The sequence below is a fragment of the Podospora anserina genome, chromosome 3 (genome assembly GCF_000226545.1).
Source record: "Podospora anserina S mat+ genomic DNA chromosome 3, supercontig 3".
Lineage (NCBI taxonomy): Eukaryota > Fungi > Ascomycota > Sordariomycetes > Sordariales > Podosporaceae > Podospora > Podospora anserina.
Window position 1 is genome coordinate 378,524 of NW_001914833.1, and position 13,329 is coordinate 391,852.

Genomic DNA, 13,329 nt, shown 5'->3' on the forward strand with positions numbered 1-13,329 from the left:
CCATCTGCATGTGCATCTCTCAGGTTTGTGTAACGGGCTTGGATGACGTGTGAGTGGAATGTGTGGGTGGGAGGGTGGCTGCATTGCCCGTTGATCGGTGTCTTTGAGTTTGAGGCTGTCACCAAAGTCAACGGTGGCTAAAAATGGAGCCCTGGCTGGTTGACCGCGGCACCGGCTTCAGGGGGAGATGTGCCGGGGGGAAGGGGGACGCTGACTCCACTTTGTCGTTGGGCTCAGATTGACATTTGACAGATTCTTTCAATTTTGGTGGTTCATGATTGATGGGAATAACCGGCGGGAAGCAGCGTGGTGGTATTGGGCTGTTTATTTCATGCAAGGCGGCAAGGCGGTGCGAGGATGTGTACATGTATGGAGTTCGGTCGAGGCAGGTCATGATGCAGAATCTTGTTCTGGTGGTTGTTGTGCTGCATGATACCTGATCATGAGCACGAGATGAGAGTGTGGGCAACAAAGTGAGAAGAGAGGGCTTTTGGAGAGATTTTCTTGGGATTAAATGTTTCTTTATTGACTGTTGCCCTGATCTTCTGTTTCAGGGCGCCAAGACTGGGCCTGTTTGTCAAAGTGGTGGGTGGTGGTGATGCGATGATGGCCCGCGCCGAGCAAAAGCTTCCCCAGCTCTTGGTGTTGCATCAGCTACTCGTACACCGCCCAACCTAGCCAAAAGCACTCCACTTGTTTGATCCAGACCAGACTCTCACACTTATCGCAGCTCCATACCCAACCTACACCTGCAATTAGTGACGTGAGCTAAAAAGACGAGATAGCTCGCCAAAGAATAGAGACATCTCACAGTCAAATTGCTTGAACTGTGAAGAGTGTGTAGGTGCTGTGCCTGACCAAAGAAAAAAAAAACTATCGTCGATCGCGGTTTGGCAGCACAAAACGGGGGCCAGGACGGGGGACCCTTGGCGTCCAACCCTCCAATGCGCTAGCGCCCAGGCGGGATCCTTGGGTGGAGAGAGCACCAGTCGGCTTTTTCATCGCGTCCCTCTTTTTGGCTGCGGCGCGCCCGCCAATCAGCACCGATGGGATGCGACAAGCTTGGGCCATCTCTCCAAAGCAGCCCGTGCGGAACCGAAATCTGCAGGTCGGGGGTCGGGTGGTCACGCATCTTTCCCCAGAAGCACCAGAAACAGGACAAGGGCGCAAAATTTATGCCTGGTCCGGTGCATTTCTCCATCCTCGTCCATCCATTCATTCTCCTCACCCTCGCTGCCGACCGAGAGAGAGATTGTGTCTGGCCTTGTTTGTCTGCTAATGTCCAACACCGGGGCCACCTCACCTACCTGCATAAGCTGCGCCTTTTGATCCCGAGAGAGCTGCCAGCCGGCGCAAGCTCTCCCTTGTGAGAGGCTGAGGTGACCAACGAAACGGCCCAAGAAAATTCAAAAGATCCTCCGTCATTGTTCCTCGATCGAGCTCACAGCGCGCCATGGACCCAAGACAACCACCACCACCACCACAGCACCCCTTCTCGCGGAACGCTGCCGCCTCGCCCTTTACACGACCGTCATTCCCGCCAGCAAACGCGAACCCAGCGACATCGCAACCTCCGTATCCACCCGCGCCATCATCGCATCCATCGTCCCACGGCCCTCAACCACATCCGCCGTCCCATCCCGCGTCCCATCCCTCCCATCCTCCGCAGCCCACCGGCCCTCCCTACTCCGAAATGCACGCGCGCAAACCCTCCGATCCGCCTCCCTATTACCCGGGCGCGAGACAGTATGGTGGTCCCGAGCCTGGTCCCGGCCCGATGCCGCCGTCGACACACTCGCGACATCCGAGCACCTCCTCGATAGCTTCAGGTCCAGCCATGACTCGCGCCATGCCGCCGCCACCATCCTCGCCGCCACAACAGCAGGGACAGCAGCAGCAGCAAGGTGGACCAGGCGTCCATCAAATGGGAGGCCCTTATGGTCCACCAGCACCGCGCCCTCCTCCTGTCCAAGTTGGACCCCCATCCGCTTTTCCTCGAGGACGTGAACTACCCGCGCTGGAATCGCTGACGAGGACCGGTCAGCCTGGAAGCAGCATGTCCATCTCTTCGATGCTCGCCAACAGGGAGCCCTCACAGTACGCGCCTGGACCACCTCCAAATGGTCCCGGCCCCGGCCCTGGTTCTGGTTCTGGTTCTGGTCCCGGTCCCGGTCCTGGTCCCGGTCCTGGTCCTGGTCCTGGTCCTGGTCCTGGTCCTGGTCCTGGCTACAATCAACAACCTGTTCATGCGTCTCCTCGAATGCATCAAGCTGCACCGCCAGAATACGTGCCATTTCGACGACCACAAACTCCAGAACATCATCGCATGTACGATGGCCGCGATCCAAGAGCGCCGGCCGGAGCATCTCCTCAGGCCTACAACTCGACGCCAGAGGTACAACGCTATGGCACCCCACAGGCCTATCCTCCAAGAAGCGGGCCACCGATGTCGCTCAACGAGCAAGGAAGGGATCCTAGGGAGCCACCACGAATGCCAAACACGAGCGTGCCTCCTCGGCCTAACAGCCAGCCGAAATCGTTCCAGCCTGTTGGACATCCCCGAATGGAAATAACCAGACCGTCTAATGAATTGTATGGACACAGAGAAGAACAACTACGGCCAGCTCCGGCCGAGGAATACAACCCCGAACGTCCGATCAGAGTGCTCAAGTATGAAGAACAGCGGTTCATGCCGGATAGGGAGCGACATGAAAGGGAAAGGCAGGAGAGGGAGCGTCATGAGCGGGATATGGAGTTTCGGGAAAGAGAGCGGCGAGAGAGGGCCATGTCCGGTGGCGATCCAGGACGACCACCACATGGCATGCATCCGCAAGAATATGCGCGGCAGATGGAACAACGGGCTCAGCAGGGTTACGGTCGCCCTCCAGAACCGCGGGAACAGGGTAATCACTGGCCAAGGCCTGGCTACGAGCCAGCGCGAGCTCCCTACGACCCTGCCATGCATCATGGACCTCCGAGACACCAAGAGTACCCTCCTGCCTCCGGACCGCACTACAACAACGGCCCTCACCAATATGTGGAACGCCATCCAATGCCTCCTCACCAAAACGCCATCCCCCCACCTGGACCTGTACATCCCCAGTCTTACGACTCACCGGACCGCCAGCGCATGAACCACATGCACATTGACCGCCAGCCACACCCGCAACAGCTCCCACCACGAAGCCGTGAGGACCAAGCCGTTCCACCTCCGTCTGTCGCGTACGGCGGGGTGGGTGGTCCACCCATGTACGACTCTCCTCGTAACCGGAGCATAGAGGAGCTCAATGCGCCACATGGAAACCAGCGAAATTTACTAGGGATCCAGGAAATCAACAGAAAGGGCCGCATCTCACCATTGCCGCAAGCGGTGCAAGGAGCCCAGCCCCAGCTGGCGGGTCCAGCCGGTGAACCAGGCATCAAGAGCGAGTTTGGTCGCATGTTTTCAGGTATTGGTAGCGGTGTGGGTGCCATCTCCAGCCCTGTTCCCACAGGTGCGCAGCTTCCCTTCAATGCCATGGGATTGCTCCGCCGCGAGGAGCCGGATGGTCCCCTGCACGAACCGGTTGTGGAGATGGCGAAGCCTGGACGTGGGAAGAGGAGGAAGTTGAAGGAGGAGGATCTTCGAGACGAAGAGGGTAGCACAGGCAGATCGACCCCAGTGGGTGGCCGTGCCAAGAAGGCAAAGACGCATGCGCACCACCATCATCAGTATGTCCATGCCCCAGGCTTCCCAGGTCAAGCATCTAACGTCGGCAGTCATCATCACCACCATCACCATCATGGTATGGACCAGACAGGATCCCCTGCCAGTGCCGCCAACGCCCCCTTCAAACACGTAAAGGGCTCTACTCCTGTCCCTTCCCCGACCTCTGCCCTCGGAAGAGAACTTCCGAACGCCCATCACCACCACCATCACGCAGCCCCTAGACCGGCCCAAGCCAAAGCTGTCCCGCCACCCCGGAGCCCGTCTCCTGTCGTTCTTCCCAAGCCGAAACAAATCATCTCGTCAAAAGCCGTGCTGGAGGCGGTGGCGGGTTACCCGCGCACACACCTCGGAGATGTTGTCTACAAGCCACGGCTCCAACCGGCTCGGGCCCAGGACCCCCGGACAGGGAGACCACCACGAACACCGTTCAAGTCCACCATGGAGCCACTGCCTTTTGACATGATACGAGACAAGTTCAACTGTACGCTCACGGTCAAGATCGGAAAAGAGCATCTGAGCAGCGACGTTCGCGAGGAAATTACGCGGACGAGAGCGTTGTGGGGGACAGAGGTATACACGGACGATTCAGATGTGATTGCCGCCTGCATTCATGGCGGGTGGATTAGGGGCGAGTGGCATAGGGATGTCAACATCAACCTTCTCAACCTCGACCAAGGCTACAGCATATCTGACGTGCGGGAGGAAACCAGGCGACAGGCTGCTACCGACGGGCGCTCATCCACACCCACTCCGTCCAACCTCATTGTTCTCGACGCTCCGCCCAAGACAGGTCCCATGGCAGTGCCCGAAAACCGCGACCTACACGTCAGGCTTGTGATTCTGCCCCGACTGGAGAAGTACGCTTCCACAACGCGATTCGGCATCAAGAGTCGAGAATTTGGCGGCTCACTCGCATCCGCCGACGACGGCAGGCCACGGATCAATGCCACACACGACGGAATCAGCTACATGATCACCGAAATCAGGTGGCTCACCAACGGGGGTGAGTCGCAGAACAGGCTCAGGGGCAAAGCACGACGCGAAAGGATACGAAAGGCGCTGCGAGAGATCGAGCTGACCCCTGCATGGGCCAAGGCGACGAGTAACGGCAGTGCGGCAGGGTCGGAGCGGCAAGGACCCGTCAGCAAGGCGCCCAGCGAAGTGGACAAGGAGAACCAACCGCAACGCAACGCAGAGGAAATGGAAGTGGATGATTCGAAAACGCAGCAAGGAGCAAAGGAAGCTGTGAATGGGCAGCAGGGCGGAGACACCGGCAGCAAGAGTGCGAGTGAGGGTACGACGACAGGACCGGCAGAAAATGGGGTTTCTGTGACAGAAAAAGCGCCGGCGGCTGTTGAGGCGACAGAATCTGGGACAGAGGTGTCTGTAGTCCCGGTGGAAACAGCCGCCCCTGAGCCCACCGTGTAGAGAGATATCCAAGTCAGTGTTGCTGGGACTGTTTGGGCGAAGCTTGTGGCCAGAGTTCGAAGTGTTTTGAGGATTACTTAAAGTGGTTTCGTCTCACAGCGTGTTAGATAGATACCTAAGGTAGTCAGTTGGATCAAGCGTTGCAGTGTGTTGTGTATGGCCTTTAGTTCTTGATTACTGGCTTGCTCTCTCATGAAGGCAGCGCTTTTGTTGTACAGACTGTCGATACAAGAAATGACACCTTCCTCTGCTCCATTCCTTTTAGAAATCCGTCACCCTCCCATTGTAGCTCCAATCACCCTTGTCACCCCATCTCAGAGGCTCGTTCTTTGGTCCGCCCACTTCGCCCGTCTTGGGGTTGACATCTCCTTCAAACTCGGGAGGGGCACCCTTCCTGATGCCACCGCTAAAGGTCGGCTCTTCTTCTGGCTGGGCAGTCTTTGCTTCTGCTGGTTGCTGGGCAGGGTCGGTAGAGGGGGAGGAGACGTGTCTTGACGTCGAGAGTGGCTGTTCGGCGGGGACCTGGTTGTGGGAGGAGAGGGCGGCTTCGGCGGCTCGTTGGAGGCGCTCAAACTCGGCTTGCTGGTCTGCTGGAAGACGGGGTGGAGAGGGAGAGGATTGGAGGAAAGAGGCGGCGTAGGTGCGCGTTGCGATGGGTGTGATTATGGATGAGGCGCGGAGAGGCCGGAGGATGAAGGAACCAAGAGAAAATAGGCGTGACATGTTGAGGTTTGTCTGTGAATTCTTGTGAGCAATAGTCGGTAGATTGGTCTTGTGTGGTGGTGTTGGCGCAATGGGTGTCGATATGGAAAAATTACAGTGGACAGCGGCGAAAGATTGCCGAGACGGGGGATGACGGAATCAGCGCTTGGTCGGCGGTGGTGGCCTTGACCCGCTTCTGTGGACCCATTGACGATCTCCCACCTCAGATGGCCCAAGCGCCTTCGAGAAGATGGTACAAACTGGAATTCATCAAGGCTGGATCCGCATCGGCCATTTGGAAATTCCATTTTACATCCATGACCGACCTCTTTTTCTGCCTCTGATCTGTACAACCCGACGCAGCCTCCTGTACGCAGCCCGGCGTCAGGGCCGCAGGGCCATAGCAGTGTGTTTGCCGAACTCATTAAGGACAAGATGCATCATGTGCCGTCATATCTAGGGATGACCTTCCTACGGCAATATGAAGGTGATTGCATGCTTGTGCCGTCTGTTACTGTCTTTCTTCGCATGTGGCTCATACTCGGACAGATCTCGAAATTCCAAACTTCACAATACAGACGTTGCATTTGGGCTCAGTTTGACGCCTAAATGGCGCTGCTGGATCATGTTTATTGGCCAGAGCCGCAGTGAGCCTGCCCAGTCCCTGTTCAGTGCCAGTGTCGACGGCATCGATCCGCCTGGGGGAAGGCCAGTGGCCAATGGGCAGCTTTTCGGCTGCGTCGTTATCATTTGCGACTATTCGCAAAGAACGGGCTGCATCAGTCGAGAGGAAGGGGGGGGCGGCCAAGGGGGCCTTTTTGTCCTGCGGCTGCCCCCGCATCCCGAGACCATGTGAGCTCTCGACCTACCTATGCCACAGATTTAGCTCCAATGATGCCCAGACCACCCCTCTCTCCGGCAACCACCACTTCTGCCATTCAACTTCCTCTTTGGCGTCAAACTCCGCCTGTTCAAACGTTATTTTGTCCCCTGGACCAGACCCTATGGTAGCCAAATCTTCACCGTGAGACTGGACTTTTGGGAGGAGAGGAAATATATGTATACATGGCAACAGATAAATCGTCGCTCACACTACTACCGACCCGGCCCCGCATTATCTTGATCCTATGATGGACGACGGCTCCTATTCTTCTACCGGGCCGATCTTCGTCCTCGCTCCCATCGACGACGCTGCCCGTTATGCCACCTCACTCAGCGCCAACTATGAACACCTGCACTACGACCAAGATAACAACCCAGTCGGTCTGCTAGTAAATCTATCGAGCCCCGAGAAGACAATCTACACTTTGGGTCGTCCTGGTCCCAATATCGACCCGCCCGACATCCACATCTCTGAACCTCGACCCCGCAGGGGATTACCGCACATCTCTCACCTTCATGCTTCTTTCCAGCTCGTGCCGGAGACAGGGGCGGTTCTGCTTTGGGATTATTCTAGTACGAGCTCGGTGAAGCCATTTGGCGCTCCAAATAGCTGGGGTTATACTGTCAAATTTCGGAGCGAATCTTCACCGAGATCCGTCTTGGTTGCTCGGGGTATCAATACTCACGTCGCGTTCGCTTCGGGCAGCAACAACACCAAGTGGTGTCAGTTCGAGATACAATGGCATTCTGAGGGGATGTATCACTTTCACAAAGACGAACCCTACTTTGTAGGGCCGCAAGAATCCAGAATAAAACGTTACGTTCAACATGAGAAATTGGGCGGTGGCTCATACGGTACGGTTTACTCGGCGCTAGATGCCGAGACGGGACAGATGATTGCTGTCAAGAAGTTTCACAACTTGACCGGCAAGCACTTGACATTCGCCACCCGAGAAGTTGACAACCTGAAGAAGAAGGCCTTGAGACAACATGTACGCACTCCTCAGTTGTCCCTCTGCAGAATGGCGCAGCTAACGTGCATGAAACAGCCACATATTTTGCGGATTCTTGACTCGGCAGGCGGCGGTGAAAAGGACAACTGGGGCGAAATCTTTATGCCTCTGAAAAAAGGAAATCTCAAGGACCTGTGCGAGACGATCCAGACAGAAGAAGATCGATGGGAGCTCTCAAACCAAGTTCTGTACCAGATTCTACTAGCCCTCAACTGCCTCGCCGACAATGACGTTGTGCATCGCGATGTCAAACCGGACAATATCCTGTTCGACTTTGACGAGAATGGAGACTATCGGTTTTGCTTGGGCGATTTCGGGCTCTCCAATGATCCCGAGAGGGCCATCACTGCGGCTGGCACGGAACCTTTTATGGCCCCTGAGATTTGCTACAGAAAGAAACAGACAACCAAAGTCGACATATGGTCATTGTTTGCCACGATTGTCTGGATGCGAAATTCCGACTTCCGAGCAGCTTGCTCCCGACTTCGCGCCCCCGACCTGCACAAATGGATCATTTCGATTTCAAAAACAGCAGGCTACGAACTCATTCGCGCCATGGCCAGTCACGACCCCAAGAAGCGACCGTCGGCAAAGAAACAGCTGGACATCATCGACAGCGGAGAGTTTCAGGATTTTGGCGAGGAGGAAAGTGATCCGGGGGACCTCTTGAGTGCCCAGTTTGCACAGGCCATGTCGCTGCAAGGCGACTCGAGTCGGAGTTATGGGTCCGTTTCGACAGGGTATCCGACATCACCAGAAATGGCATACTACGAGCCTTATGCCTCTGGGGTTTACACGGGGTATGGGGGAGCCGGGGTTATGAAAGAAGGCCGCTATGCGCCACCCCCAATGGGGACGGCGGAGGCCCCGCGAAACCAAGGGGTAAGCATCATCGACTTTGAAAGCCCCTACCCCTCCTGGCTGACACCGTAATCGCAGGCCTGGGTTCGCCCGTACGACAACCCATATGGGCCCCCGCAGAGTCAAGACAGCGACGAGGGCACAGTTATGCCAGAGATCAGGACGGCGGTCCCAACAATAGCCGAGGACGACGTCTTCACGTATGAGGAGTACATGGAGGAAAGAAGAAGAATGAAGGGAAAGAACAGAAGCGGCATATAGCGTGTCTAATCTGTTCTTTTTATTTTCTTTGGGCGGTTTGTTTGCATTATACCCACATCATGATTACTATCATCCATTTCCGGTCGGTTGAGATTCAACCAGCATCCTTGGTAGAGCGGCGCCATCTTGACGCCCGCAGCCTGAACCGACTCTGGAACACGTTGTTAGATTAAATACGTTAACTGAATTATAACCAAGATACCTAGTAAACATGGAGACGCCGACCGTGCTGTAGCACAAGCCACGACTCGCAGCGTGGGACATGGAACTAGGTACTCACTGAAACTCTGCCTCGCTGCTTATTATTGCGTCACAACACAGGAAGCATGTCATTCCGTGAGAGTCCTAGCTGTGTGCCAGGACACACAGCCGATAGACTGCGCCTCCACATGTCACCCCAAATTTCCATCTGAACCATGCACAACCGCATATTCCAACTGCCATGTATGGACTTTGCGGGGAAGGCAAAATTCCATTTCTGTGCCTTGTCATCCTGTGAGGATTCCGATATCGCCTATTTTGGCCATCGTCACTTTTGATTCGTGGCCGTGCTGATGCGGTGAAGCGAAGCCTGTAGCAGATGGAAAAGCCTGTTACTCTCCTTGTCCGGAAATAACAGCCTGCCATGGTGTAAATATCTTATTGCCATGCTTGGTGCAATTCCAATATTGTCCGGGCGAAATGTGTGGGGGGTTTTGGTCAAAAATATTGGAATTTGGAATGGCAGGATGTACGTAGGCACGCTACGCTGCCTCTGTACTAACAACCCCTAGTTTTTGCTCATTGAGGACCCTAGACTAAGAAGGGGAAAAAAAAGTACTGAGCTGCAACTGAGCATAAGTTTTCGAAAATAACACCAGTAGGTTATTAAGAAAATGGTAAAAGGATAGGACGAAACGTGATTTGAACACGTGACCTACCGGACTGCAGCCGGTTGCTCTACCCCTGAGCTATTCGTCCAGGTGATTTGTTTATGTCTTACGGGCAGGAACTTGCCGTTATGTGTGGATGGCTTGAATGAGAACACCAAGTTGGAAAATGGGTCATATTGGGGGGTGACTGGCCACCACCTATTCCACAGTAAGCTCACCACGCCGCTCGGTATATGGCCACGAGAACGGTTCACAGATGCATAACCTTATTTCCACATCTACCCTTTTGAATCCTCGAAAAGATTTCTGCAGGAGGAGCGAAGGCGGACAATGCCGTCGAAGCTAAAAACTGACAACTCGACATCACTACCGGCCTTTCTCATCTGACAGCCTCGGCCGAGACATTGCGGATGCTGCGTGCATACAATTACTAGTGAGCACAGCGACGACCAACGCGGACATCCCATAAATGTCACAACATCAACGATGGACATCAGCCCCCGTCGATCTGAGATCCCGACATTCCTGGCTACATTGCGATTCGTAAATAGTTCTTGGCATTCCATCGTGGTGATTCAGGTACACGCAGTGACTGCGGCGGTCGCCGTCGAATGCATCTCATTTCGTGAAGACTTCATTTTCTCCTGCCTGTATTGTTGGTCGGCGGCCGGCACAGTCGTACTAGATCGTCGAATGGCCTGCGGTGCGCTGCTGTCTTGGCAGCCGCCGATCTGACCGGCCATCTTAAACGGGCAGCTGTCGAGGAGGCTCAGTGAGACATAGGCTTGGTAAACTGGAAGCCTGATGTTATCATCCCTCCTTTCTTTTTCCTTTTATGGTGTGTGAGGAGGTGACACCTCTCAGGCCTTTGCAGAGTTCACAGAAGGATGCCGTTGCCTGTCGTGGGCTCTCCAGAATAAGGCCGAGCAATGGACCCGTGAGAGACAGCCTTACATGTGATTAGGGTATCCAGGTCAGCAGGAGGGGCCATCAAGATGGGTAATTTTGAGATATAAAGGTCCTCTTCCTGTCCGGCTCTTGAGTCACATCATCAGCATCAACATCCCAGCTTCTTTCACACAACATTCCTCTAAACATGCAGCTCTTGTCCACCCTCGCCCTCTTGGGCAGCACCCTCACGGCCCTCGCCAACCCCCTTCCCTCTCCTGGGCTGGTCGGCGAGCTCAACAATGACCACGACATCACCCCCAACGGCACCGTTCTCGTCTCCCGCGACATTCGCGGCTCCATCCCCATTGGCGCCCACGCCATGGAGCACCGCTTCCAGCCCGTCATCGACTTCGATAAAGACGGCTGCTACTACACCTCGGCCGTCGACCGTTCCTCCAACCTCAACCCCGGCCTCGGCACAGGCGGCTGCCCTCACCACAACTGCCGCGAGCTCAACCGGCTCGAGAACAACAACGTCTACTCCCGGATGCGGTGCAACAACGGCTGGTGCGCCATCATGTACGAGTACTACTTCGAAAAGGACCTCTGGGCCTGCGGCAGCGGCCACCGCCACGAGTGGGAGAACATCATTGTCTTTGTCCAGAACGACAGACCCCGCCGTGTCTCTGGGGCAAGACACGGAACGCACGACCGAGCGACGAACAGCTTCCGGGTCAAGGATGACACCAGAGTCAAGATGGTCTATCACAAAGAGGGTGCTGGAACGCACAAGTGAGATCCTTTCCTTCTTCCAACCAAATCGAGAACAATCCACTGACATGAAACCAAAACAGCTTCCGCACTGCCAATGCGGGTGACGACAAGATCGAGAACCACACCGGCCAATGGTTCCTGGGCCGCCTGGTCGGCTGGAACCACTGGCCCAGCGTTGCCATGAGGAACAAGGTCCTGGACGGCAAGAACTGGAGCAAAGACGGCGGCATCCGGCCCAAGCTGGGTGACAGGGACTTTGCCGACAATTTGAGGCAGGCTGCTGGTAACTCGGTCCCCGGTTTCAACCCCAGTGTGGATGGCTAAAGTCTCTCAAGTGTGAAGCTCTCTGAGCTTGTGTTTGAGAAGGATAATAACCGGTTGGCATCACATGATGTGGGTGTTGAAGTAATAGGAGATTTTGGCCGAGTTGGAAATAGGAAGTTGCTAGTCTGGTAATGAGTTTGCATTTCAAGTTGTTTCTGATAAGTAGCTTCAGTCGCTAATGGAAACTATGCTGGTCTACACTTTCCAGTAGAAGTCATGAAGCTATGACAAGAGAGCTGAGGAAGGTATCTTCATATCAGATTGTTGAGTGCAAATACAATGTCATACTTGAATACATATTAACAGGCCTCTTGAGATCATCAAGAAACCCTCCAAATTAGTCACATGGTCTAGAAAGATATTCGTAACGTGGATTGGCTGTTTTGTAAGGCCGTATCATTTCATCACAGTCTCTAAGTTCCTGTCCACAGAGTAAATACATATCGTTCTCACCACACTTGAGCCTCCATCTATTTCCATTCTTCATGCATAAGATACCTATGTAAGCAATGATCTCATATCTGTAACACATATCTCCACAACCCCTAATAGTACAACAAGTCTTCCCTCCAGGATGGTAGAAAAAGGATGGCGACGGCAATGCTTTGTACAACTGCATGCGTAAGACGTGTCCGCCCGCTCCGATAATGAAAAGAAATGCCCAATAATCATGATACACCAAGTGTAAGGTTCACCAAACGAACCGCCGCACCCCTCTTTGTGCAACCAACACGCAATGCGTAATGTTTTTGCCGGCCAGCCAGCCATGTAAGAATATATAACCCCCAAGATGATCTTCAAACAAAAGAACAAAACGAGATCCAACTCGAAATCGTGTCACGCCGTGTAAATGTCGCCAAAATATGCCTCGCTTGCTCTGACAAAAAGGAATCACCCACCATGAAGACACTGCTCGGCAATCACGCGCAAACAGTCGACGAAACACCATTGTAACCCGCCCCCGTAACCATCCCACAAGTCGCTTTCCTCCCACTCTCCCATATCCCGGCTGACGGGCTCAAGACCAGCGCAGGGATCTCTAGATGTTCTTCGTCACCTTCCACCTCGACTCTGAATCGTCCGATCTCGGTGAAGCCTAGTTTGGTGTAGAGGCGAAGTCCCATGGGGCTCGCAAACACAGTGGTGTATAATCCCAACCTCTGTGCCTCCTGAATCCCCCACTCTGTCAAGGCCTTGCCTGCCCCCCGACGTTGGTAGTCGGGGTGGCAAAGCAGGATCCTGAGCATGACATGTCCTCTTTTATATTTCGCATCGAAGAAGGACGCCTTGTACCGAACGCAAGCTGATTTAAAAGCGTCCATTCTGTCCTTGTGGCCGATGGTGATGGGAACGCCGAGGGAGGATGGTTGTTGGGAGGGGAGCGGCTCTGTGTAACATGGGTTGCGGTTAGGATCTTTTCTTCTTCTCCTGTATCGTGATGTCTAAGACAACCACAATGGACATATGCACATGGGATAAGCTGAAGAAAATGACATACCCAAGCTCCCGGTGTGGGCCTGGACCCTGTGTTGCGAAGCCGGCGTATCCCAGACGGCAAAGGCAACGACCCGCATGGCCCCGGCATCGGTGGCGCTCGGCATCTCGCAGACGA

At 54.7% G+C, this 13,329-nt stretch overlaps 5 protein-coding genes across 5 annotated transcripts, besides 1 other annotated feature; 3 read left to right on the forward strand and 2 right to left on the reverse strand.

The window, feature by feature from the left end:
- Window positions 1–1,453: 1,453 nt before the first annotated feature.
- On the forward strand, window positions 1,454–5,137 carry PODANS_3_10560 (uncharacterized protein; the record flags this gene model as incomplete). The annotated part of the gene is made up of 1 exon (XM_001903538.1): window positions 1,454–5,137. One exon carries the CDS (start codon window positions 1,454–1,456, stop codon window positions 5,135–5,137), a length of 3,684 nt encoding a protein of 1,227 aa, XP_001903573.1.
- Window positions 5,138–5,398: 261 nt separating this feature from the next.
- On the reverse strand, window positions 5,399–5,860 carry PODANS_3_10550 (uncharacterized protein; the record flags this gene model as incomplete). Its single annotated transcript, XM_001903539.1, has 1 exon — window positions 5,399–5,860. One exon carries the CDS (start codon window positions 5,858–5,860, stop codon window positions 5,399–5,401), a length of 462 nt encoding a protein of 153 aa, XP_001903574.1.
- A 1,109-nt stretch (window positions 5,861–6,969) lies between these two features.
- On the forward strand, window positions 6,970–8,856 carry PODANS_3_10540 (uncharacterized protein; the record flags this gene model as incomplete). The annotated part of the gene is made up of 3 exons (XM_001903540.1): window positions 6,970–7,713; window positions 7,771–8,616; window positions 8,674–8,856. The coding sequence occupies 3 exons, from the start codon at window positions 6,970–6,972 to the stop codon at window positions 8,854–8,856; spliced, it is 1,773 nt and encodes a 590-aa protein (XP_001903575.1).
- Window positions 8,857–9,744: 888 nt separating this feature from the next.
- Window positions 9,745–9,816, reverse strand: a tRNA (tRNA-Cys).
- Window positions 9,817–10,824: 1,008 nt separating this feature from the next.
- Window positions 10,825–11,717, forward strand: PODANS_3_10530 (uncharacterized protein; the record flags this gene model as incomplete). The annotated part of the gene is made up of 2 exons (XM_001903541.1): window positions 10,825–11,411; window positions 11,474–11,717. 2 exons carry the CDS (start codon window positions 10,825–10,827, stop codon window positions 11,715–11,717), a joined length of 831 nt encoding a protein of 276 aa, XP_001903576.1.
- Window positions 11,718–12,637: 920 nt separating this feature from the next.
- PODANS_3_10520 (uncharacterized protein) lies at window positions 12,638–13,318 on the reverse strand (the record flags this gene model as incomplete). Its single annotated transcript, XM_001903542.1, has 2 exons — window positions 12,638–13,104; window positions 13,216–13,318. 2 exons carry the CDS (start codon window positions 13,316–13,318, stop codon window positions 12,638–12,640), a joined length of 570 nt encoding a protein of 189 aa, XP_001903577.1.
- Between the last annotated feature and the right edge of the window lie 11 nt (window positions 13,319–13,329).